Source organism: Pristiophorus japonicus, unplaced genomic scaffold (assembly GCF_044704955.1).
Source record: "Pristiophorus japonicus isolate sPriJap1 unplaced genomic scaffold, sPriJap1.hap1 HAP1_SCAFFOLD_1332, whole genome shotgun sequence".
NCBI classification, from domain to species: Eukaryota; Metazoa; Chordata; class Chondrichthyes; family Pristiophoridae; genus Pristiophorus; species Pristiophorus japonicus.
Window position 1 is genome coordinate 51079 of NW_027251000.1, and position 24901 is coordinate 75979.

General features: G+C 57.9%; 1 protein-coding gene across 2 annotated transcripts; it reads right to left on the bottom strand.

Annotated features, from left to right (window-relative positions):
- Positions 1-1512: 1512 nt before the first annotated feature.
- Positions 1513-24893, bottom strand: LOC139242443 (V-type proton ATPase 116 kDa subunit a 2-like). Of its 2 annotated transcripts, XM_070870351.1 has the most exons (6): positions 24319-24890; positions 19284-19394; positions 12307-12399; positions 10359-10476; positions 3428-3599; positions 1513-1868 (listed from the first exon to the last, which is right to left on the bottom strand). In XM_070870351.1, exons 1-6 carry the CDS (start codon positions 24484-24486, stop codon positions 1775-1777), a joined length of 756 nt encoding a protein of 251 aa, XP_070726452.1. In that variant the 5' UTR covers positions 24487-24890; the 3' UTR covers positions 1513-1774. The 2 variants fall into 2 exon arrangements, with proteins under 2 accessions (XP_070726452.1, XP_070726453.1); XM_070870352.1 differs by lacking the exon at positions 19284-19394 and having other exon boundaries at positions 24319-24893.
- Between the last annotated feature and the right edge of the window lie 8 nt (positions 24894-24901).

The window sequence follows — 24901 nt, forward strand, 5'->3', positions numbered from 1 at the left end:
ATAGGGAGGGGTGTAGGGGCTGGAGGAGGTTACAGAGATAGGGAGGGGTGTAGGGGCTGGAGGAGGTTACAGAGATAGGGAGGGGTGTCGGGGCTGGAGGAGGTTACAGAGATAGGGAGGGGTGTAGGGGCTGAAGGGGGTTACAGAGATAGGGAGGGGTGTCGGGGCTGGAGGAGGTTACAGAGATAGGGAGGGGTGTAGGGGCTGGAGGAGGTTACAGAGATAGGGAGGGGAGTCGGGGCTGGAGGAGGTTACAGAGATAGGTAGGGTGTAGGGGCTGGAGGTGGTTACAGAGATAGGGAGGGGTGTAGGGGCTGGAGGAGGTTACAGAGATAGGGAGGGGTGTAGGGGCTGGAGGGGGTTACAGAGATAGGGAGGTGTGTAGGGGCTGGAGAAGGTTACAGAGATAGGGAGGGTGTAGCGGCTGGAGGAGGTTACAGAGATAGGGAGTGGTGTAGGGGCTGGAGGAGGTTACAGAGATAGGGAGGGGTGTAGGGGCTGGAGGAGGTTACAGAGATAGGGAGGGGTGTAGGGGCTGGAGGAGGTTACAGAGATAGGGAGGGGTGTAGGGGCTGGAGGAGGTTACAGAGATAGGGAGGGTGTAGGGGCTGGAGGGGGTTACAGAGATAGGGAGGGGTGTAGGGGCTGGAGGAGGTTACAGAGATAGGGAGGGGTGTAGGGACTGGAGGGGGTTACAGAGATAGGGAGGGTGTAGGGGCTGGAGGGGGTTACAGAGATAGGGAGGGGTGTAGGGGCTGGAGGGGGTTACAGAGATAGGGAGGGGTGTAGCGGCTGGAGGAGGTTACAGAGATAGGGAGGGGTATAGGGGCTGGAGTAGGTTACAGAGATAGGGAGGGGTGTAGGGGCTGGAGGAGGTTACAGAGATAGGGAGGGGTGTAGGGGCTGGAGGAGGTTACAGAGATAGGGAGGGGTATAGGGGCTGGAGGGGGTTACAGAGATAGGGAGGGGTGTTGGGACATGGAGTGGGTTACAGAGATAGGGAGGGGTGTAGCGGCTGGAGGGGGTTACAGAGATAGGGAGGGGTGTAGGGGCTGGAGGAGGTTACAGAGATAGGGAGGGGTATAGGGGCTGGAGGGGGTTACAGAGATAGGGAGGGGTGTTGGGACATGGAGAGGGTTACAGAGATAGGGAGGGGTATAGGGGCTGGAGGGGGTTACAGAGATAGGGAGGGGTGTAGGGGCTGGAGGGGGTTACAGAGATAGGGAGGGGTGTTGGGACATGGAGTGGGTTACAGAGATAGGGAGGGGTGTTGGGACATGGAGGGGGTTACAGATATAGGGAGGGGTGTAGGAACATGAGTGGGTTACAGAGATAGGGAGGGGTGTTGGGACATGGAGTGGGATGTTGGCTGGAGGATGGGAGAATGTGAAGACTTTGTTTGAGGAGGGCTCGGTGTAACCAGCCCCGGGGGGCGGGGGGGCGGGGTGGGGGGAGAGGTGAAGATCTCCGACATTTTAGGCCCAGTGAGTGAAGACAGAGATATCGAAGATGGAAAGATAGAACCAGGTTTATTGTGCAAAGTCCCGTTAACCACATGGATTCGTGGTCGATCAGACGACAAACAGATCATGTCCAGTCATCATTCAGGCGATCCCGGACTGTCTCTGTTCATATATTTCATCCTCCTCGCGTCCCTGACCCTGAAGATTAAGCGACTTGATGAGCAGTGTCTTGGGTCAGTGTGTCATCTCGATCTGTGTTCCAACGAACCCCTCGACTCAAGGGGAGAAGCAAGGATAGACCCCAGCGCTCATCAGAGATTTTCATCATCTCCCTCCAACAGGCAGAAAGAGAAAGGGAGGAATTTGTACCCAGAGCCGGTGTAGAACTTATTCTGGAACTCCACCCTGAGACAGGGAAACAAAGCAGGTACAGGGGGTTAGATACAGAGTAAAGCTCCCTCTACACTGTCCCATCAAACACTCCCAGGGCAGGTACAGGGGGTTAGATACAGAGTAAAGCTCCCTCTACACTGTCCCATCAAACACTCCCAGGGCAGGTACAGGGGGTTAGATACAGAGTAAAGCTCCCTCTACACTGTCCCATCAAACACTCCCAGGGCAGGTACAGGGGGTTAGATACAGAGTAAAGCTCCCTCTACACTGTCCCATCAAACACTCCCAGGGCAGGTACAGGGGGTTAGATACAGAGTAAAGCTCCCTCTACATTATGGTCACTATTGCCAAGATGCTCCCCCCTCCCCTGCTCCCCGAGCTGCTCACACGTGACCTCTGCTGTCTGACCCACAGATGAAGGGGCGGTGGTGATGGAGGTGGATCACCAGACCTACCAGTGTAGGGGGAGAGTGTGTCGGAAAAGGACAGACCCCTCCCTCCCCCCTCCCCTCCCCCCAGGGACCTACCAGTGTAGGGGGAGAGTGTGTCGGAAAAGGACAGACCCCTCCCCCCAGGGACCTACCAGTGTAGGGGGAGAGTGTGTAGGAACAGAACAGACCCCTCCCTCCCCCCTCCCCTCCCCCCAGGGACCTACCAGTGTAGGGGGAGAGTGTGTAGGAACAGGACAGACCCCTCCCTCCCCCCTCCCCTCCCCCCAGGGACCTACCAGTGTAGGGGGAGAGTGTGTAGGAACAGGACAGACCCCTCCCTCCCCCCTCCCCTCCCCCCAGGGACCTACCAGTGTAGGGGGAGAGTGTGTAAGAACAGGACAGACCCCTCCCTCCCCCCTCCCCTCCCCCCAGGGACCTACCAGTGTAGGGGGAGAGTGTGCAGGAACAGGACAGACCCCTCCCTCCCCCCTCCCCTCCCCCCAGGGACCTACCAGTGTAGGGGGAGAGTGTGTAGGAACAGGACAGACCCCTCCCTCCCCCCTCCCCTCCCCCCAGGGACCTACCAGTGTAGGGGGAGAGTGTGTAAGAACAGGACAGACCCCTCCCTCCCCTCCCCCCAGGGACCTACCAGTGTAGGGGGAGAGTGTGTAAGAACAGGACAGACCCCTCCCTCCTCCCTCCCCTCCCCCCAGGGACCTACCAGTGTAGGGGGAGAGTGTGCAGGAACAGGACAGACCCCTCCCCCCAGGGACCTACCAGTGTAGGGGGAGAGTGTGTAGGAACAGGACAGACCCTCCCTCCCCCCTCCCCTCCCCCCAGGGACCTACCAGTGTAGCCGGAGAGTGTGCAGGAACAGGACAGACCCCTCCCTCCCTCCCCCCTCCCCTCCCCCCAGGGACCTACCAGTGTAGCCGGAGAGTGTGCAGGAACAGGACAGACCCCTCCCTCCTCCCTCCCCTCCCCCCAGGGACCTACCAGTGTAGGGGGAGAGTGTGTAGGAACAGGACAGACCCCTCCCTCTCCCCTCCCCTCCCCCCAGGGACCTACCAGTGTAGGGGGAGAGTGTGTAGGAACAGGACAGACCCCTCCCTCCCCCCTCCCCTCCCCCCAGGGACCTACCAGTGCAGCCGGAGAGCGTGTAGGAACGCCGAAAGACCCTCCATCACCAGCAGGATGGCCACAGTCAGCACCGCGAAGAAGGCGAAGGCAACCAAGAGACCCAGCGACCAGTACAGCTCCGTCCGACGCAAGCCTTGCCGCAGTACCATGTTCCACAGGACCTCGGAGAGCTCTACACAAGAACACAACGCGGTCAGCCGCAAGACCCGGGGAGCCGGAGTCCGGCCATTCGGCCCCTCGAGCCGGCTCCGCCATCCAACGAGATCGCGGCTGACCTACGACCCCACGTTCCCGCCCCCATTCCCCAGATCCCTCGATTCCCTGAATATCCAAAGATCCCTCGATCGCGGCCTTGAATGTACGCAACGACTCAGCCTCCACAGCCCTCCGGGGGCAGAGAATCCCAGAGATTCACCACCCCTCCGGGTGTAGGAATTCCTCCTCATCTCAGTCCTCAATGGCCGCCCCCCCCCTGATCCTGAGACTGTGTGACCCCCCTGGTTCTAGACTCCCCAGCAGCCCCGGGGGGGAAACACTCTCCCCTGCATCTACCCCCCAGAATCCCCCTCAGAATTGTGTCTGTTTCAACGAGAAGCCCTCTCATTCTTCTAAACTCCAGAGAATGTAGGTCCAATCTCGAAACATAGACAATTGGCGCAGGAGTCGGCCATTCGGCCCTTCGAGCCTGCACCGCCATTCAATAAGATCATGGCTGATCTTTCCCTCAGTACCCCTTTCCTGCTTTCTCTCCATACCCCTCGATCCCTTTAGCCGTAAGGACCACATCTAACTCCCTCTGGAATATATCCAATGAACTGGTCCCAACAACTCTCTGCGGCAGGGAATTCCACAGGTTCACCACTCTCTGGGTGAAGAAGTTTCTCCTCATCTCGGTCCTAAACGGCCAACCCCTTAACCTCAGACTGTGTGACCCCCCTGGTTCTGGACTTCCCCAACATCGGGAACATTCTTCCTGCATCTAACCTGTCCAGTCCCGTCAGAATTTTATATGTTTCTATGAGATCCCCCCCTCATCCTTCTAAACTCCAGTGAATACAGGCCCAGTTGATCCAGTCTCTCCTCATATGTCAGTCCTGCCATCCCGGGAATCAGTCTGGTGAACCTTCGCTGCACTCCCTCAATAGCAAGAACGTCCTTCCTCAGATTAGGAGACCAAAACTGAACACAATACTCCAGGTGTGGCCTCACCAAGGCCCTGTACAACTGCAGTAAGACCTCCCTGCTCCTATACTCAAATCCCCTAGCTATGAAGGCCAACATACCATTTGCCTTCTTCACTGCCTGCTGTACCTGCATGGCCAACTTTCAATGACTGATGAACCATGACACCCAGGTCTCGTTGCACCTCCCCTTTTCCTAATCTGCTGCCATTCAGATAATATTCTATCTTCGTGTCTTTGCCCCCAAAGTGGACAACCTCACATTTATCCACATTATACTGCATCTGCCATGTATTTGCCCACTCACCTAACCTGACCAAGTCACTCTGCAGCCTCTTAGCATCCTCCTCACAGCTCACACCGCCACCCAGCTTAGTGTCATCTGTAAACTTGGAGATATTACACTCAATTCCTTCATCCAAATCATTAATGTATATAGTAAAGAGCTGGGGTCCCAGCACTGAGCCCTGCGGTACCCCACTAGTCACTGCCTGCCATTCTGAAAAGGACCCGTTTATCCCGACTCTCTGCTTCCTGTCTGCCAACCAGTTCTCTATCCACGTCAGTACATTACCCCCAATACCATGTGCTTTAATTTTTCACACCAATCTCTTGTGTGGGACCTTGTCAAAAGCCTTTTGAAAGTCCAAATGCACCACATCCACTGGTTCTCCTGTGTCCACTCTACTAGTAACACCCTCAAAAAATTCCAGAAGATTTGTCAAGCATGATTTCCCTTTCGTAAATCCATGCTGACTTGGACCGATCCTGTCACTGCTTTCCAAATGCGCTATTTCATCTTTAATAATTGATTCCAACATTTTCCCCACTACTGATGTCAGACTAACCGGTCTATAATTACCTGTTTTCTCTCTCCCTCCCTGTTTAAACAGTGGTGTTACATTAGCTACCCTCCAGTCCATAGGAACTGATCCAGAGTCGATAGACTGTTGGAAAATGACCACCAATGCATCCACTATTTCAAAGGCCACTTCCTTAAGTACTCTGGGATGCAGACTATCAGGCCCCGGGGATTTATCGGCCTTCAATCCCGTCAATTTCCCCAACACAATTTCTCGTGTAATAAGGATATCCTTCAGTTCCTCCTTCTCCCTAGACCCTCGGTCCCCTAGTACATCCGGAAGGTTATTTGTGTCTTCCTTCGTGAAGACAGAACCAAAGTATTTGTTCAACTGGTCCGCCATTGCTTTGTTCCCCCATTATAAATTCACCTGAATCTGACTGCAAGGGACCTATGTTTGTCTTCACTCATCTTTTTCTCTTCACATATCTATAGAAGCTTTTGCAGTCAGTTTTTATGTTCCCAGCAAGCTTCCTCTCATACTCTATTTTCCACCTCCGAATTAAACCCTTTGTCCTCCTCTGCTGAATTCTAAATTTCTCGCAGTCTTCAGGTTTGCTGCTTTTTCTGGCCAATTTATATGCCTCTTCCTTGGATTTAACACTATCCTTAATTTCCCTTGTTAGCCACGGTTGAGCCACCTTCCCTGTTTTATTTTTACTCCAGACAGGGATGTACAATAGTTGAAGTTCATCCATGTGATCTTTAAATGTTTGCCATTGTATATCCACCGTCAACCCTTTAAGTATCATTTGCCAGTCTATTCTAGCCAATTCACGTCTCATACCATCGAAGTTACCTTTCCTTAAATTCAGGACCCTAGTCTCTGAATTAACTGTGTCACTCTCCAGCTTAATAAAGAATTCTACCATATTATGGTCACTCTTCCCCAAGGGGCCTCGCACAACAAGATTGCTAATTAGTCCTTTCTCATTATACATCACCCAGCCCTCTCGATGGTTCCTCGGCATATTGGTCTAGAAAACCATCCCTAATACACTCCAGGAAATCCTCCTCCACCGCATTGCTACCAGTTTGGTTCGCCCAATCAATATGTAGATTAAAGTCGCCCATGATAACTGCTGTACCTTTATTGCACACATCCCTAATTTCTTGTTTGTTGCTGTCCCCAACCTCACTACTACTGTACTCGATCATCAGAACATAAGAAATAGGAGCAGGAGTGGGCCATTCTGCCCCTCGAGCCTGCTCCGCCATTTAATACGATCATGGCTGATCCGATCATGGACCCAGCTCCACTTCCCCGCCCGTTCCCCATAACCCTTCACTCCCTTATCGCTCAAATATCTGTCTATCTCCACCTTAAATATATTCAATGTCCCGGCTTCCACAGCTCTCTGAGGCAGCGAGTTCCACAGATTTACAACCCTCTGAAGAAATTCCTCCTCATCTCAGTTTTCAATGGGCGGCCCCTTATTCTAAGACCATGCCCCCTAGTTCTAGTCTCCCCCCATCAGTGGGAACATCCTCTCTGCATCCACCTTGTCGAGCCCCCCCTCATAATCTGATATGTTGCGATAAGATCACCTCTCATTCTTCTGAACTCCAATGAGTAGAGGTCCCCAACCTCCTCAACCTTTCCTCATAAGTCAACCCCCTCATCCCCGGAATCAACCGAGTGAACCTTCTCTGAACTGCCTCCAAAGCGAGTATATCCTTTCGTAAATACGGAGAGCAAAACTGTGCACGCAGTACTCCAGGTGTGGCCTCACCAATACCCTGTGTAACTGGAGCAAGACTTCCCTGCTTTTATACTCCATCCCCTTTGCAATAAAGGCCCAGATACCATTGGCCTTCCTGATCACTTGCTGTACCTGCAGACTAACCTTTTGTGTTTCATGCACAAGTAACCCCCAGGTCCCGCTGTACTGCCGCACTTTGTAATCTTTCTCCGTTTAAATTATAATTTGCTCTTTGATTTTTTTTCTGCCAAACTGCATAACCTCACACTTTCCCACATTATACTCCATCTGCCAAACTTTTGCCCCACTCACTGAGCCTGTCTGTGTCCTCCTGCAGATTTTTTGTGTCCTCCTCACACATTGCTTTTCCTCCCATCTTTATATCATCAGCAAACTTGGCTACGTTACATATCGGCCTAGTCTGCTCAATCTCTCCTCATCGGACAATCCCCCCATCCCAGGAATCAGTCTGGTGAACCTTCGCTGCACTCCCTCGATGACAAGTACCTCCTCCCTTAGGTAATGAGACCAGAACTGTGCACAGTACTCCAGGTGTGGTCTCACCAAGGCCCTGTATAACTGGAGTAAGACCTCCTTGCTCCTGTACTCAAATCCTCTTGTAAGGACAGTGGGACGGGTCAGTACTGGTCTTCCAGCTAGAACCACAGAATCTCGCACCACAGGAGGAGACCATTGGGCCCATCGAGCCCATGCCGGCTCTGTGACAGAGCGACCCAATCAGTCCCACACTCCCCCCCCCACCCTGCCCTTTGCCCCACAACCCAGCAGATTAATCTTCTTCATCACCATCATAGGCAGTCCCTGGGAATCGAGGGAGACTTGCTCCCACTCTAACAGTGAGTCCTCAGGTGACTGAACAGCCCAATACAGGAACCACAGTCCCTGTCACAGGTGGGACAGATAGACGTTGAGGGAAGGGGAGGGTGGGACAGACAGACGTTGAGGGAAGGGGAGGGTGGGACAGACAGACGTTGAGGGAAGGGGAGGGTGGGACAGATAGACGTTGAGGGAAGGGGAGGGTGGGACAGATAGACGTTGAGGGAAGGGGAGGGTGGGACAGGTTTGCCGCACGCTCCTTCCGCTGCCTGCGCTTGGTCTCTGCACACTCTCAGGCGACGAGACTCGAGGTGCTCAGCGCCCTCCCGGATGTACTTCCTCCACTCCGGGCGGACTGGTCTTTGGGCCCAGGGACTCCCAGGTGTCGGTGGGGATGTTGCACTTTATCAGGGAGGCTTTGAGGGTGGGTCCCTTGTAACGTTCCCTCTGCCCAGCTTTGGCCCGTTTGCCCGTGAAGGAGTTCCGAGTAGAGCGCTTGCTTTGGGGAGTCTCGTGTCTGGGGGGACATGTGAACAATGTGGCCCTGCCCAGCGGAGCTGGTCAAGTGTGGTCAGTGCTTCGATGCTGGGGATGTTGGGCCTGGTCGAGGACGCTAACGTTGGTGCGTCTGTCCTCCCGGGGGATTTGCAGGATCTTGCGGAGACAGCGTTGGTGGTATTTCTCCAGCGACTTGAGGTGTCTACTGTACATGGTCCATGTCTCTGAGCCATACAGGAGGGTGGGTATTACTACAGCCCTGTAGACCATGAGCTGGGTGCTGAGGGTGAGATACCTACTGAACATGGTCCATGTCTCTGGGCCATACAGGAGGGTGGGTATTACTACAGCCCTGTAGACCATGAGCTGGGTGCTGGGGGTGAGATACCTACTGTACATGGTCCATGTATCTGAGCTATACAGGAGGGTGGGTATTACTACAGCCCTGTAGACCATGAGCTGGGTGCTGGGGGTGAGATAGCTACTGTACATGGTCCATGTATCTGAGCTATACAGGAGGGTGGGTATTACTACAGCCCTGTAAACCATGAGCTGGGTGCTGGGGGTGAGGTACCTACTGTACATGGTCCATGTATCTGAACTATACAGGAGGGTGGGTATCACTACAGCCCTGTAGACCATGAGCTGGGGGTGAGATACCTACTGTACATGGTCCATGTATCTGAGCTATACAGGAGGGTGGGTATTACTACAGCCCTGCAAACCATGAGCTGGGTACTGGGGGTGAGATACCTACTGTACATGGTCCATTTATCTGAGCTATACAGGAGGGTGGGTATCACTACAGTCCTGTAGACCATGAGCTGGGTGCTAGGGGTGAGATACCTACTGTACATGGTCCATGTATCTGAGCTATACAGGAGGGTGGGTATTACTACAGCCCTGTCGATCATGAGCTGGGGACTGGGGGTGAGATACCTACTGTACATGGTCCATGTATCTGAGCTATACAGGAGGGTGGGTATTACTACAGTCCTGTAGACCATGAGCTGGGTGATGGGGGTGAGATACCTACTGTACATGGTCCATGTATCTGAACCATACAGGAGGGTGGGTATTACTACAGTCCTGTAGACCATGAGCTGGGTGCTGGGGGTGAGATACCTACTGTACACGGTCCGTGTATCTGAGCTATACAGGAGGATGGGTATTACTACAGCCCTGTAGACCATGAGCTGGGTGCTGGGGGTGAGATACCTACTGTACATGGTCCATGTATCTGAACCATACAGGAGGGTGGGTATTACTACAGTCCTGTAGACCATGAGCTGGGTGATGGGGGTGAGATACCTACTGTACATGGTCCATGTATCTGAACCATACAGGAGGGTGGGTATTACTACAGCCCTGTAGACCATGAGCTGGGTGCTGGGGGTGAGATACCTACTGTACATGGTCCATGTATCTGAGCTATACAGGAGGGTGGGTATTACTACAGTCCTGTAGACCATGAGCTGGGTGCTGGGGGTGAGATACCTACTGTACATGGTCCATGTCTCTGAGCTATACAGGAGGGTCGGTATCACTACAGCCCTGTAGACCATGAGCTGGGTGGTGGATTTGAGGGCCTGTTCCTCAGGCGCCCGAAGGCTGCACTGGAGGCGGTGTTGGATCTCATCTTCAATGTCTGCCCTTGTTGATAAGATGCTCCCGAGGTTTGAGAAATGGTCCTCCATTGTCCATATCCCTCACAATAGGGACACCCTCTGATTGGAGGCAAGGATTTGAGCGCAGAGGGCGAGAGGTTCGTGACTGACCCCGCATCCCTCGCCCCACTCTCTCTGGGAACGAATCCCATTGGCTGACCGGGAAATAATGGCTTTACTCACGTGCGTGAGCCAGGCTGAGGGCCCAGAGTCGCAGGTAAGAGGCCGTGTTGGAGATACAGCTAAGACAGTACTCGATGGTGTGAATGGCTTGCTTCATGAAGACATCTGCGATGTCAAACTGGAGGGAGAGAAATTAGTCACAGTCATAAGAAGATAAGAAATAGGAGCAGGAGTGGGCCATACGGCCCCTCGAGCCTGCTCCGCCATTTAATACCACCATGGGCTGATCCCATCATGGACTCAGCTCCACTTCCCCGCCCGCTCCCCATAACCCTTCACTCCCTTATCGCCCAAAAATCTGTCTATCTCCACCTTAAATATATTCAATGTCCCGGCTCCCACAGCTCTCTGAGGCAGAGAATTCCACAGATTTACAACCCTCTGAGAGAAGAAATTCCTCCTCATCTCAGTTTTAAATGGGCGGCCCCTTATTCTAAGACCATGCCCCCTAGTTCTAGTCTCCCCCATCAGTGGGAACATCCTCTCTGCATCCACCTTGTCGAGCCCCCTCATAATCTGATACGTTTCCATAAGATCACCTCTCATTCTTCTGAACTCCAATGAGTAGAGGCCCAACCTCCTCAACCTTTCCTCATAAGTCAACCCCCTCATCCCCGGAATCAACCGAGTGAACCTTCTCTGAACTGCCTCCAAAGCAAAGTGTATCCTTTCGTAAATACGGAGACCAGAACTGTGCACGCAGTACTCCAGGTGTGGCCTCACCAATACCCTGTGTAACTGGAGCAAGACTTCCCTGCTTTTATACTCCATCCCCCTTTGCAATAAAGGCCAAGATACCATTGGCCTTCCTGATCACTTGCTGTACCTGCAGACTAACCTTTTGTGTTTCATGCACAAGTAACCCCCAGGTCCCGCTGTACTGCAGCACTTTGCAATTTTCAGGAAACATCCTCAAAATTTACCCTCGTCCCCAAAGTAAATCTCCCTCTCCACCCAACATAACTCCCCTTCCCAACGTAACACTCCCAGGGCAGGTACAGGGGGTGAGATACAGAGTAAAGCTCCCTCTACACTGTCCCATCAAACACTCCCAGGGCAGGTACAGGGGGTTAGATACAGAGTAAAGCTCTCTCTACACTGTCCCATCAAACACTCCCAGGGCAGGTACAGGGGGTTAGATACAGAGTAAAGCTCCCTCTACACTGTCCCATCAAACACTCCCAGGGCAGGTACAGGGGGTTAGATACAGAGTAAAGCTCCCTCTACACTGTCCCATCAAACACTCCCAGAGCAGGTACAGGGGGTTAGATACAGAGTAAAGCTCCCTCTACACTGTCCCATCAAACACTCCCAGAGCAGGTACAGGGGGTTAGATACAGAGTAAAGCTCCCTCTACACTGTCCCATCAAACACTCCCAGGGCAGGTACAGGGGGTGAGATACAGAGTAAAGCTCCCTCTACACTGTCCCATCAAACACTCCCAGGGCAGGTACAGGGGGTTAGATACAGAGTAAAGCTCCCTCTGCACTGTCCCATCAAACACTCCCAGGGCAGGTACAGGGGGTTAGATACAGAGTAAAGCTCCCTCTACACTGTCCCATCAAACACTCCCAGGGCAGGTACAGGGGGTTAGATACAGAGTAAAGCTCCCTCTACACTGTCCCATCAAACACTCCCAGAGCAGGTACAGGGGGTTAGATACAGAGTAAAGCTCCCTCTACACTGTCCCATCAAACACTCCCAGGGCAGGTACAGGGGGTTAGATACAGAGTAAAGCTCCCTCTACACTGTCCCATCAAACACTCCCAGGGCAGGTACAGGGGGTTAGATACAGAGTAAAGCTCCCTCTACACTGTCCCATCAAACACTCCCAGGGCAGGTACAGGGGGTTAGATACAGAGTAAAGCTCCCTCTACACTGTCCCATCAAACACTCCCAGGGCAGGTACAGGGGGTTAGATACAGAGTAAAGCTCCCTCTACACTCACGTCCTCATGTCCATTCTGGTCTCCCTTGTCGATGTCGTTTTCCGCTATATTTATCGAGTCTCCAGGCTCTTGGTCCAGACTCTGATATCCACCCTGTAAAAGAAATGAGTTAATGGTGTCCTCTGTCTGGGCACAGAACTCTCTCCAATTCATCAGGAAGGTCTCAACTGTAGCTCAATGAGCCTCACGCTCTCCCGCCCCCGATTCCCAATACCAGGGTTTCAAGCTTCATAATCCCAGGCCCACATTCCCCGGCTACCCAGTACTGAGAGAGTGCCGCACTGTCGGGGGGGCAGTACTGAGGGAGTGCCGCACTGTCGGAGGGACAGTACTGAGGGAGTGCCGCACTGTCGGAGGGACAGTACTGAGGGAGCACCGCACTGTCGGAGGGACAGTACTGAGGGAGCCCCGCACTGTCGGAGGGACAGTACTGAGGGAGTGCCGCACTGTCGGAGGGACAGTACTGAGGGAGTGCCGCACTGTCGGAGGGACAGTACTGAGGGAGCACCGCACTGTCGGAGGGACAGTACTGAGGGAGCACCGCACTGTCGGAGGGACAGTACTGAGGGAGCGCCGCACTGTCGGAGGGACAGTACTGAGGGAGTGCCGCACTGTCGGAGGGGCAGTACTGAGGGAGCCCCGCACTGTCGGAGGGACAGTACTGAGGGAGCACCGCACTGTCGGAGGGACAGTACTGAGGGAGTGCCGCACTGTCGGAGGGACAGTACTGAGGGAGTGCCGCACTGTCGGAGGGACAGTACTGAGGGAGTGCCGCACTGTCGGAGGGACAGTACTGAGGGAGCGCTACACTGTCGGAGGGGCAGTACTGAGGGAGTGCCGCACTGTCGGAGGGACAGTACTGAGGGAGTGCCGCACTGTCGGAGGGACAGTACTGAGGGAGCACCGCACTGTCGGAGGGGCAGTACTGAGGGAGCCCCGCACTGTCGGAGGGACAGTACTGAGGGAGCCCCGCACTGTCGGAGGGACAGTACTGAGGGAGTGCCGCACTGTCGGAGGGGCAGTACTGAGGGAGTGCCGCACTGTCGGAGGGACAGTACTGAGGGAGTGCCGCACTGTCGGAGGGACAGTACTGAGGGAGCGCCGTACTGTCGGAGGGGCAGCACTGAGGGAGTGCCGCACTGTCGGAGGGGCAGCACTGAGGGAGTGCCGCACTGTCGGAGGGACAGTACTGAGGGAGTGCCGCACTGTCGGAGGGACAGTACTGAGGGAGTGCCGCACTGTCGGAGGGACAGTACTGAGGGAGCCCCGCACTGTCGGAGGGGCAGTACTGAGGGAGCCCCGCACTGTCGGAGGGGCAGTACTGAGGGAGCCCCGCACTGTCGGAGGGGCAGTACTGAGGGAGTGCCGCACTGTCGGAGGGACAGTACTGAGGGAGCCCCGCACTGTCGGAGGGGCAGTACTGAGGGAGTGCCGCACTGTCGGAGGGGCAGTACTGAGACTGTCTATCACTGTCTTAAATATATTCAATGTCCCGGCCTCCACAGCTCTCTGGGGCAGCGAGTTCCACAGATTTACAACCCTCTGAGAGAAGGAATTCCTCCTTATCTCAGTTTTAAATGGGCGGCCCCTTATTCTAAGACCATGCCCCCTAGTTCTAGTCTCCCCCATCAGTGGGAACATCCTCTCTGCACCCACCTTGTCGAGCCCCTCATAATCTGATACGTTTCGATAAGATCACCTCTCATTCTTCTGAACTCCAATGATTAGAGGCCCAACCTCCTCAACCTTTCCTCATAAGTCAACCCCCTCATCCACGGAATCAACCGAGTGAACCTTCTCTGAACTGCCTCCAAAGCAAAGTATCTCCTTTCGTAAATACGGAGAGCAGAACTGCACGCAGTTAGAGGAACACATTAATAAACTTGCAGAATGGGCATGTAATTAGCAAATGAAATTTAACAGCGATAAATGTGAGACATTATAGTGTGGGAGGAAGAATGGGAAGGTTACTATTACTGGGAAGGTGAGAGTCTGGGAGGGGTCGAGGAACAAAGGGATCTCGGATACAGATACACACATCGCTAAACATTGCGACACAGGTTAGCAAGGCCATCAAAAAACAAGCACTAGGGTTTATTTATCGTGCTACAGAATTGAAAAGTAGGGACGTTATATTCAACCTGTATCGAACCTGGGTTAGACCACACTGGGAGCACCGTGCACAGTTCTGGTTTCCATATACCTGGGTTAGACCACACTGGGAGCACCGTGCACAGTTCTGGTCTCCATATACCTGGGTTAGACCACACTGGGAGCACCGTGCACAGTTCTGGTTTCCATATACCTGGGTTAGACCACACTGGGAGCAGTGTGCACAGTTCTGGTCTCCATATACCTGGGTTACACCACACTGGGAGCACCGTGCACTGTTCTGGTTTCCATATACCTGGGTTAGACCACACTTGGAGCACTGTACACAGTTCTGGTCTCCATATACCTGGGTTAGACCACACTGGGAGCACCGTGCACAGTTCTGGTCTCCATATACCTGGGTTAGACCACACTGGGAGCACCGTGCACAGTTCTGGTCTCCATATACCTGGGTTAGACCACACTGGGAGCACCGTGCACAGTTCTGGTCTCCATATACCTGGGTTAGACCACACTGGGAGCACTGTGCACTGTTCTGGTTTCCATATACCTGGGTTAGACCACACTGGGAGCACTGTGCACAGTTCTGGTCTCCATATACCTGGTTTAGACCACACTGGGAGCACTGTGTACAGTTCTGGTTTCCATATACCTGGGTTAGACCACACTGGGAGCACTGTGTACAGTTCTGGTCTCCATATACCTGGGTTAGACCACACTGGGAGCACTGTGCACAGTTCTGGTTTCCATATACCTGGGTTAGACTACACTGGGAGTAGTGTGTACAGTTTTGGTCTCCATATACCCGGGTTAGACCACACTGGGAGCACTGTGCACAGTTCTGGTCTCCATATACCCGGGTTAGACCACACTGGGAGCACTGTGCACAGTTCTGGTCTCCATATACCTGGGTTAGACCACACTGGGAGCACCGTGCACAGTTCTGGTCTCCATATACCCGGGTTAGACCACACTGGGAGCACAGTGTACAGTTCTGGTCTCCATATACCTGGGTTAGACCACACTGGGAGCAGTGTGTACAGTTCTGATCTCCATATACCTGGGTTAGACCACACTGGGAGCAGTGTGCACAGTTCTGGTTTCCATATACCTGGGTTAGACCACACTTGGAGCACCGTGCACAGTTCTGGTCTCCATATACCTGGTTTAGACCACACTGGGAGCACCGTGCACAGTTCTGGTCTCCATATACCTGGGTTAGACCACACTGGGAGCAGTTTGCACAGTTCTGGTTTCCATATACCTGGGTTAGACCACACTTGGAGCACCGTGCACAGTTCTGGTCTCCATATACCTGGGTTACACCACACTAGGAGCACTGTGCACAGTTCTGGTCATATACCTGGGTTAGACCACACTGGGAGCACTGTGCACAGTTCTGGTTTCCATATACCTGGGTTAGACCACACTTGGAGCACTGTGCACAGTTCTGGTCTCCATATACCTGGGTTAGACCACACTTGGAGCACCGTGCACAGTTCTGGTCTCCATATACCTGGGTTAGACCACACTGGGAGCAACTGTGCACAGTTCTGGTCTCCATATACCTGGGTTAGACCACACTGGGAGAACCGTGCACAGTTCTGGTCTCCACATACCTGGGTTAGACCACACTGGGAGCACCGTGCACAGTTCTGGTCTCCATATACCCGGGTTAGACCACACTGGGAGCACTGTGTACAGTTCTGGTTTCCATATACCTGGGTTAGACCACACTGGGAGCACCGTGCACAGTTCTGGTCTCCATATACCCGGGTTAGACCACACTGGGAGCACTGTGTACAGTTCTGGTTTCCATATACCTGGGTTAGACCACACTGGGAGCACTGTGTACAGTTCTGGTTTCCATATACCTGGGTTAGACCACACTGGGAGCACTGTGCACAGTTCTGGTCTCCATATACCTGGGTTAGACCACACTGGGAGCATTGTGTACAGTTCTGGTCTCCATATACCTGGGTTAGACCAAACTGGGAGCACTGTGCACAGTTCTGGTTTCCATATACCTGGGTTAGACTACACTGGGAGTAGTGTGTACAGTTTTGGTCTCCATATACCCGGGTTAGACCACACTGGGAGCACTGTGCACAGTTCTGGTCTCCATATACCCGGGTTAGACCACACTGGGAGCACTGTGCACAGTTCTGGTCTCCATATACCTGGGTTAGACCACACTGGGAGCACCGTGCACAGTTCTGGTCTCCATATACCCGGGTTAGACCACACTGGGAGCACTGTGCACAGTTCTGGTCTCCATATACCCGGGTTAGACCACACTGGGAGCACTGTGCACAGTTCTGGTCTCCATATACCTGGGTTAGACCACACTGGGAGCACCGTGCACAGTTCTGGTCTCCATATACCCGGGTTAGACCACACTGGGAGCACAGTGTACAGTTCTGGTCTCCATATACCTGGGTTAGACCACACTGGGAGCAGTGTGTACAGTTCTGGTCTCCATATACCTGGGTTAGACCACACTGGGAGCAGTGTGCACAGTTCTGGTCTCCATATACCTGGTTTAGACCACACTGGGAGCACCGTGCACAGTTCTGGTCTCCATATACCTGGGTTAGACCACACTGGGAGCAGTTTGCACAGTTCTGGTTTCCATATACCTGGGTTAGACCACACTTGGAGCACCGTGCACAGTTCTGGTCTCCATATACCTGGGTTACACCACACTAGGAGCACTGTGCACAGTTCTGGTCATATACCTGGGTTAGACCACACTGGGAGCACTGTGCACAGTTCTGGTTTCCATATACCTGGGTTAGACCACACTTGGAGCACTGTGCACAGTTCTGGTCTCCATATACCTGGGTTAGACCACACTTGGAGCACCGTGCACAGTTCTGGTCTCCATATACCTGGGTTAGACCACACTGGGAGCAACTGTGCACAGTTCTGGTTTCCATATACCTGGGTTAGACCACACTAGGAGCACCGTGCACAGTTCTGGTCTCCATATACCTGGGTTAGACCAAACTGGGAGCAGTGTGCACAGTTCTGGTTTCCATATACCTGGGTTAGACCACACTTGGAGCACCGTGCACAGTTCTGGTCTCCATATACCTGGGTTACACCACACGAGGAGCACTGTGCACAGTTCTGCTCATATACCTGGGTTAGACCACACTGGGAGCACTGTGCACAGTTCTGGTTTCCATATACCTGGTTTAGACCACACTTGGAGCACTGTGCACAGTTCTGGTCTCCATATACCTGGGTTAGACCACACTGGGAGCAGTGTGCACAGTTCTGGTTTCCATATACCTGGGTTAGACCACACTTGGAGCACTGTGCACAGTTCTGGTTTCCATATACCTGGGTTAGACCACACTAGGAGCACCGTGCACAGTTCTGGTCTCCATATACCTGGGTTAGACACCACTGGGAGCAGTGTGCACAGTTCTGGTCTCCATAAACCTGGGTTAGACCACACTGGCAGCAGTGTGCACAGTTCTGGTTTCCATATACCTGGGTTAGACTACACTGGGAGCAGTGTGCACAGTTCTGGTCTCCATATACCCGGGTTACACCACACTGGGAGCAGTGTGCACAGTTCTGGTCTCCATATACCTGGGTTAGACCACACTGGGAGCACCGTGCACAGTTCTGGTTTCCATATACCCGGGTTAGACCACACTGGGAGCACTGTGCACAGTTCTGGTCTCCATATACCTGGGTTAGACCACACTGGGAGCAGTGTGCACAGTTCTGGTTTCCATATACCTGGGTTAGACCACACTGGGAGCACTGTGTACAGTTCTGGTCTCCATATACCTGGGTTAGACCACACTGGGAGCACTGTGCACAGTTCTGGTCATATACCTGGGTTAGACCACACTGGGAGCACTGTGCACAGTTCTGGTCTCCATATACCTGGGTTAGACCACACTGGGAGCAGTGTGCACAGTTCTGGTCTCCATATACCTGTGTTAGACCACACTGGGAGCACTGTGCACAGTTCTGGTCTCCATATGCCTGGGTTAGACCACACTTGGAGCACCGTGCACAGTTCTGGTCTCCATATACCTGGGTTAGACCACACTGGGAGCAGTGTGCACAGTTCTGGTCTCCATATACCTGGGTTAGACCACACTTGGAGCACCGTGCACAGTTCTGGTCTCCATATACCTGGGTTAGACCACACTAGGAGCACTGTGCACAGTTCTGGTCATATACCTGGGTTAGACCACACTGGGAGCACCGTGCACAGTTCTGGTCTCCATATACCTGGTTAGACCACACTTGGAGCACCGTGTACAGTTCTGGTCTCCATATACCTGGGTTAGACCACACTTGGAGCACCGTGCACAGTTCTGGTCTCCATATACCTGGGTTAGACCACACTGGGAGCACCGTGCACAGTTCTGGTCTCCATATACCTGGGTTAGACCCCACTGGGAGCAGTGCGCACAGTTCTGGTCTCCATATACCTGGGTTAGACCACACTGGGAGCACCGTGCACAGTTCTGGTCTCCATATACCTGGGTTACACCACACTGGGAGCACTGTGCACAGTTCTGGTCTCCATATACCTGGGTTAGACCACACTGGGAGCACCGTGCACAGTTCTGGTCTCCATATACCTGGGTTACACCACACTGGGAGCACTGTGCACAGTTCTCGTCTCCATATACCTGGGTTAGACCACACTGGGAGCACTGTGCACAGTTCTAGTCTCCATATACCTGGGTTAGACCACACTGGGAGCACTGTGCAGAGTGGAGTATAGACACCAGCATGGGCTGGACAGGTTGAATGAACTCTTCCTATGCCGTATACCCTATGTAAGATTATGCTGACATACGAAGCAAGAGGTACTGGCCCATACGTACCCTCGGACTGGCATGTCTCTTGTGTACACAGTAGAGGTACACAGGCTTCCCGAGGAGCAGGAGAGGGACCGACAATAATGCCACGACCACCAGAACAATCTGCACCACCCGCTGTAACACACATCAAGAGGTAAGTGTAACAGCAGCCGTCATCATCCAATCATAGAACGGTCACAGCACGGGGAGGGCCATTGGTCACGGCACGGGGAGGGCCATTGGTCACGGCACGGGGAGGGCCATTGGTCACGGCACGGGGAGGGCCATTGGTCACGGCACGGGGAGGGCCATTGGTCACGGCACGGGGAGGGCCATTGGTCACGGCACGGGGAGGGCCATTGGTCACGGCACGGGGAGGGCCATTGGTCACTGCACGGGGAGGGCCATTGGTCACTGCACGGGGAGGGCCATTGGTCACTGCACGGGGAGGGCCATTGGTCACGGCCCCCGTGACCAGCTCCTCCCCCGCCCGTGACCAGCCCCTCCCCCTCCCGTGACCAGCCCCTCCCCTCCTGTGACCAGCCCCTCCCCCTCCCCTGACCAGCCCCTCCCCCTCCCCTGACCAGCCCCTCCCCCTCCCGTGACCAGCCCCTCCCCCTCCCGTGACCAGCCCCTCCCCCTCCCGTGACCAGCCCCTCCCCCTCCCGTGACCAGCCCCTCCCCCTCCCGTGTCCAGCTCCTCCCCCTCCCGTGACCAGCCCCTCCCCCTCCCGTGACCAGCCCCTCCCCCTCCCGTGACCAGCCCCTCCCCCTCCCGTGACCAGCCCCTCCCCCTCCCGTGACCAGCCCCTCCCCCTCCCGTGACCAGCCCCTCCCCCTCCCGTGACCAGCCCCTCCCCCTCCCGTGACCAGCCCCTCCCCCTCCCGTGACCAGCCCCTCCCCCTCCCGTGACCAGCCCCTCCCCCTCCCGTGACCAGCCCCTCCCCCTCCCGTGACCAGCCCCTCCCCCTCCCGTGACCAGCCCCTCCCCCTCCCGTGACCAGCCCCTCCCCCTCCCGTGACCAGCCCCTCCCCCTCCCGTGACCAGCCCCTCCCCCTCCCGTGACCAGCCCCTCCCCCTCCCGTGACCAGCCCCTCCCCCTCCCGTGACCAGCCCCTCCCCCTCCCGTGACCAGCCCCTCCCCCTCCCGTGACCAGCCCCTCCCCCTCCCGTGACCAGCCCCTCCCCCGCCCGTGACAAGCCCCTCCCCCTCCCCCTCCCCGTGACCAGCCCCTCCCCCGCCCGTGACCAGCCCCTCCCCCGCCCGTGACCAGCCCCTCCCCCTCCCCCTCCCCGTGACCAGCCCCTCCCCCTCCCCGTGACCTCCCCCTCCCCTCCCGTGACCAGCCCCTCCCCCTCCCCTCCCCGTGACCAGCCCCTCCCCCTCCCCTCCCCGTGACCAGCCCCTCCCCCTCCCCTCCCCGTGACCAGCCCCTCCCCCTCCCCGTGACCAGCCCCTCCCCCTCCCCGTGACCAGCCCCTCCCCCTCCCCGTGACCAGCCCCTCCCCCTCCCCGTGACCAGCCCCTCCCCCTCCCCGTGACCAGCCCCTCCCCCTCCCCGTGACCAGCCCCTCCCCCTCCCCGTGACCAGCCCCTCCCCCTCCCCGTGACCAGCCCCTCCCCCTCCCCGTGACCAGCCCCTCCCCCTCCCCGTGACCAGCCCCTCCCCCTCCCCGTGACCAGCCCCTCCCCCTCCCCGTGACCAGCCCCTCCCCCTCCCCGTGACCAGCCCCTCCCCCTCCCCGTGACCAGCCCCTCCCCCTCCCCGTGACCAGCCCCTCCCCCTCCCCGTGACCAGCCCCTCCCCCTCCCCGTGACCAGCCCCTCCCCCTCCCCGTGACCAGCCCCTCCCCCTCCCCGTGACCAGCCCCTCCCCCTCCCCGTGACCAGCCCCTCCCCCTCCCCGTGACCAGCCCCTCCCCCGCCCCGTGACCAGCCCCTCCCCCCGCCCCGTGACCAGCCCCTCCCCCTCCCGTGACCAGCCCCTCCCCCTCCCGTGACCAGCCCCTCCCCCTCCCGTGACCAGCCCCTCCCCCTCCCGTGACCAGCCCCTCCCCCTCCCGTGACCAGCCCCTCCCCCTCCCGTGACCAGCCCCTCCCCCTCCCGTGACCAGCCCCTCCCCCTCCCGTGACCAGCCCCTCCCCCTCCCGTGACCAGCCCCTCCCCCTCCCGTGACCAGCCCCTCCCCCTCCCAGCCCCTCCCCCTCCCGCCAGCCCCTCCCCCTCCCGTGACCAGCCCCTCCCCCTCCCGTGACCAGCCCCTCCCCCTCCCGTGACCAGCCCCTCCCCCTCCCGTGACCAGCCCCTCCCCCTCCCGTGACCAGCCCCTCCCCCTCCCGTGACCAGCCCCTCCCCCTCCCGTGACCAGCCCCTCCCCCTCCCGTGACCAGCCCCTCCCCCTCCCGTGACCAGCCCCTCCCCCTCCCGTGACCAGCCCCTCCCCCTCCCGTGACCAGCCCCTCCCCCTCCCGTGACCAGCCCCTCCCCCTCCCGTGACCAGCCCCTCCCCCTCCCGTGACCAGCCCCTCCCCCTCCCGTGACCAGCCCCTCCCCCTCCCGTGACCAGCCCCTCCCCCTCCCGTGACCAGCCCCTCCCCCTCCCGTGACCAGCCCCTCCCCCTCCCGTGACCAGCCCCTCCCCCTCCCGTGACCAGCCCCTCCCCCTCCCGTGACCAGCCCCTCCCCCTCCCGTGACCAGCCCCTCCCCCTCCCGTGACCAGCCCCTCCCCCTCCCGTGACCAGCCCCTCCCCCTCCCGTGACCAGCCCCTCCCCCTCCCGTGACCAGCCCCTCCCCCTCCCGTGACCAGCCCCTCCCCCGCCCGTGACCAGCCCCTCCCCCTCCTCCCCCACCCTGTGACCAGCCCCTCCCCCGCCCTGTGACCAGCCCCTCCCCCTCCTGTGACCAGCCCCTACCCCTCCTGTGACCAGCCCCTCCCCCTCCTGTGGCCAGCCCCTCCCCCTCCCCGTGGCCAGCCCCTCCCCCGCCCCGTGACCAGCCCCTCCCCCGCCGTGACCAGCCCCTCCCCCTCCTGTGACCAGCCCCTCCCCCTCCCCGTGACCAGCCCCTCCCCCTCCCCGTGACCAGCCCCTCCCCCGCCCCGTGACCAGCCCCTCCCCCGCCCCGTGACCAGCCCCTCCCCCGCCCCGTGACCAGCCCCTCCCCCGCCCCGTGACCAGCCCCTCCCCCGCCCCGTGACCAGCCCCTCCCCCTCCCCGTGACCAGCCCCTCCCCCTCCCGTGACCAGCCCCTCCCCCTCCTGTGACCAGCCCCTCCCCCTCCTGTGACCAGCCCCTCCCCCTCCTGTGACCAGCCCCTCCCCCTCCTGTGACCAGCCCCTCCCCCTCCTGTGACCAGCCCCTCCCCCTCCTGTGACCAGCCCCTCCCCCTCCTGTGACCAGCCCCTCCCCCTCCTGTGACCAGCCCCTCCCCCTCCTGTGACCAGCCCCTCCCCCTCCTGTGACCAGCCCCTCCCCCTCCTGTGACCAGCCCCTCCCCCTCCTGTGACCAGCCCCTCCCCCTCCTGTGACCAGCCCCTCCCCCTCCTGTGACCAGCCCCTCCCCCTCCTGTGACCAGCCCCTCCCCCTCCTGTGACCAGCCCCTCCCCCTCCTGTGACCAGCCCCTCCCCCTCCTGTGACCAGCCCCTCCCCCTCCTGTGACCAGCCCCTCCCCCTCCTGTGACCAGCCCCTCCCCCTCCTGTGACCAGCCCCTCCCCCTCCTGTGACCAGCCCCTCCCCCTCCTGTGACCAGCCCCTCCCCCTCCTGTGACCAGCCCCTCCCCCTCCTGTGACCAGCCCCTCCCCCTCCTGTGACCAGCCCCTCCCCCTCCTGTGACCAGCCCCTCCCCCTCCTGTGACCAGCCCCTCCCCCTCCTGTGACCAGCCCCTCCCCCTCCTGTGACCAGCCCCTCCCCCTCCTGTGACCAGCCCCTCCCCCTCCTGTGACCAGCCCCTCCCCCTCCCGTGACCAGCCCCTCCCCCTCCCGTGACCAGCCCCTCCCCCTCCCGTGACCAGCCCCTCCCCCTCCCGTGACCAGCCCCTCCCCCTCCCGTGACCAGCCCCTCCCCCTCCCGTGACCAGCCCCTCCCCCTCCCGTGACCAGCCCCTCCCCCTCCCGTGACCAGCCCCTCCCCCTCCCGTGACCAGCCCCTCCCCCTCCCGTGACCAGCCCCTCCCCCTCCCGTGACCAGCCCCTCCCCCTCCCGTGACCAGCCCCTCCCCCTCCCGTGACCAGCCCCTCCCCCTCCCGTGACCAGCCCCTCCCCCTCCCGTGACCAGCCCCTCCCCCTCCCGTGACCAGCCCCTCCCCCGCCCCGTGACCAGCCCCTCCCCCGCCCCGTGACCAGCCCCTCCCCCGCCCCGTGACCAGCCCCTCCCCCTCCTCCCCACCCTGTGACCAGCCCCTCCCCCGCCCTGTGACCAGCCCCTCCCCCTCCCCGTGGCCAGCCCCTCCCCCGCCCTGTGACCAGCCCCTCCCCCTCCTCCCCCGCCCTGTGACCAGCCCCTCCCCCGCCCTGTGACCAGCCCCTCCCCCGCCCTGTGACCAGCCCCTCCCCCGCCCTGTGACCAGCCCCTCCCCCGCCCTGTGACCAGCCCCTCCCCCGCCCTGTGACCAGCCCCTCCCCCGCCCTGTGACCAGCCCCTCCCCCGCCCTGTGACCAGCCCCTCCCCCGCCCTGTGACCAGCCCCTCCCCCTCCTGTGACCAGCCCCTCCCCCTCCTGTGACCAGCCCCTCCCCCTCCCCGTGACCAGCCCCTCCCCCTCCCCGTGACCAGCCCCTCCCCCTCCCCGTGACCAGCCCCTCCCCCTCCTCCCCCACCCTGTGACCAGCCCCTCCCCCACCCTGTGACCAGCCCCTCCCCCTCCTGTGACCAGCCCCTCCCCCTCCTGTGACCAGCCCCTCCCCCTCCTGTGACCAGCCCCTCCCCCTCCTGTGACCAGCCCCTCCCCCTCCTGTGACCAGCCCCTCCCCCTCCTGTGACCAGCCCCTCCCCCTCTTGTGACCAGCCCCTCCCCCTCCTGTGACCAGCCCCTCCCCCTCCCCCTCCCTCACCTGATGGGGATACAGGTCAGTGTTCCCCGGGGAGCTGGTGAAGAGGAACATGTCGATGAAATGGATCAGGATACTGGGAGCCTCCCAGGAATTGCGGGCCGTGTACAGCAGCCACTTGTAGACGATCAGGACGACCAGGTAGCCGAACAGGCAAAGCATGAAGACCATCTCCGGCAGGAAGACCAGCAGGATGAACCAGGGCTTCTTAAAGTGCCTGTGTGCTCAAACACAGTGGAGAGAGAGTCACTAAAAGGACAAGACGTGCATTTATATAGCCCCTTTCCCGACCACCGCTTGCCTCAAAGCGCTTTGCGGCCAATGACGTACTTTTGGAGTGCGCTCACTGTTGTATTGTGGGAAACGCGGCAGGCAATTTGTGCACAGCAAGATCCCACACACAGCCATGTGATAATGACCAGATAATCTGTTGTTGTTGTGTTGATTGAGGGACAAATATTGGGCCCCAGGACACCGGGGAGATCTCCCTGTTCTTCTTCCAAATAGTGCCCCGGGATCTTATACATCCTCCCGAGAGGGCAGACGGGGCCTCGGTTTAATGTCTCATCCGAAAGATACCCCCTCC

What these genes read in the sequence shown, in the direction of transcription:
- LOC139242443 (XM_070870351.1), bottom strand. Translation starts at nt 24,486, where the DNA reads ATGGTCTTCATGCTTTGCCTGTTCGGCTACCTGGTCGTCCTGATCGTC. An exon ending in CCTCAGCCTGGCTCACGCAC is followed by an intron (nt 3,600 to 10,358) that starts GTGAGTAAAGCC and finishes GTTCTTGTGTAG; the next exon opens with AGCTCTCCGAGGTCCTGTGG. An exon ending in CACGCTCTCCGGCTGCACTG is followed by an intron (nt 1,869 to 3,427) that starts GTAGGTCCCTGG and finishes TCCCTGTCTCAG; the next exon opens with GGTGGAGTTCCAGAATAAGT.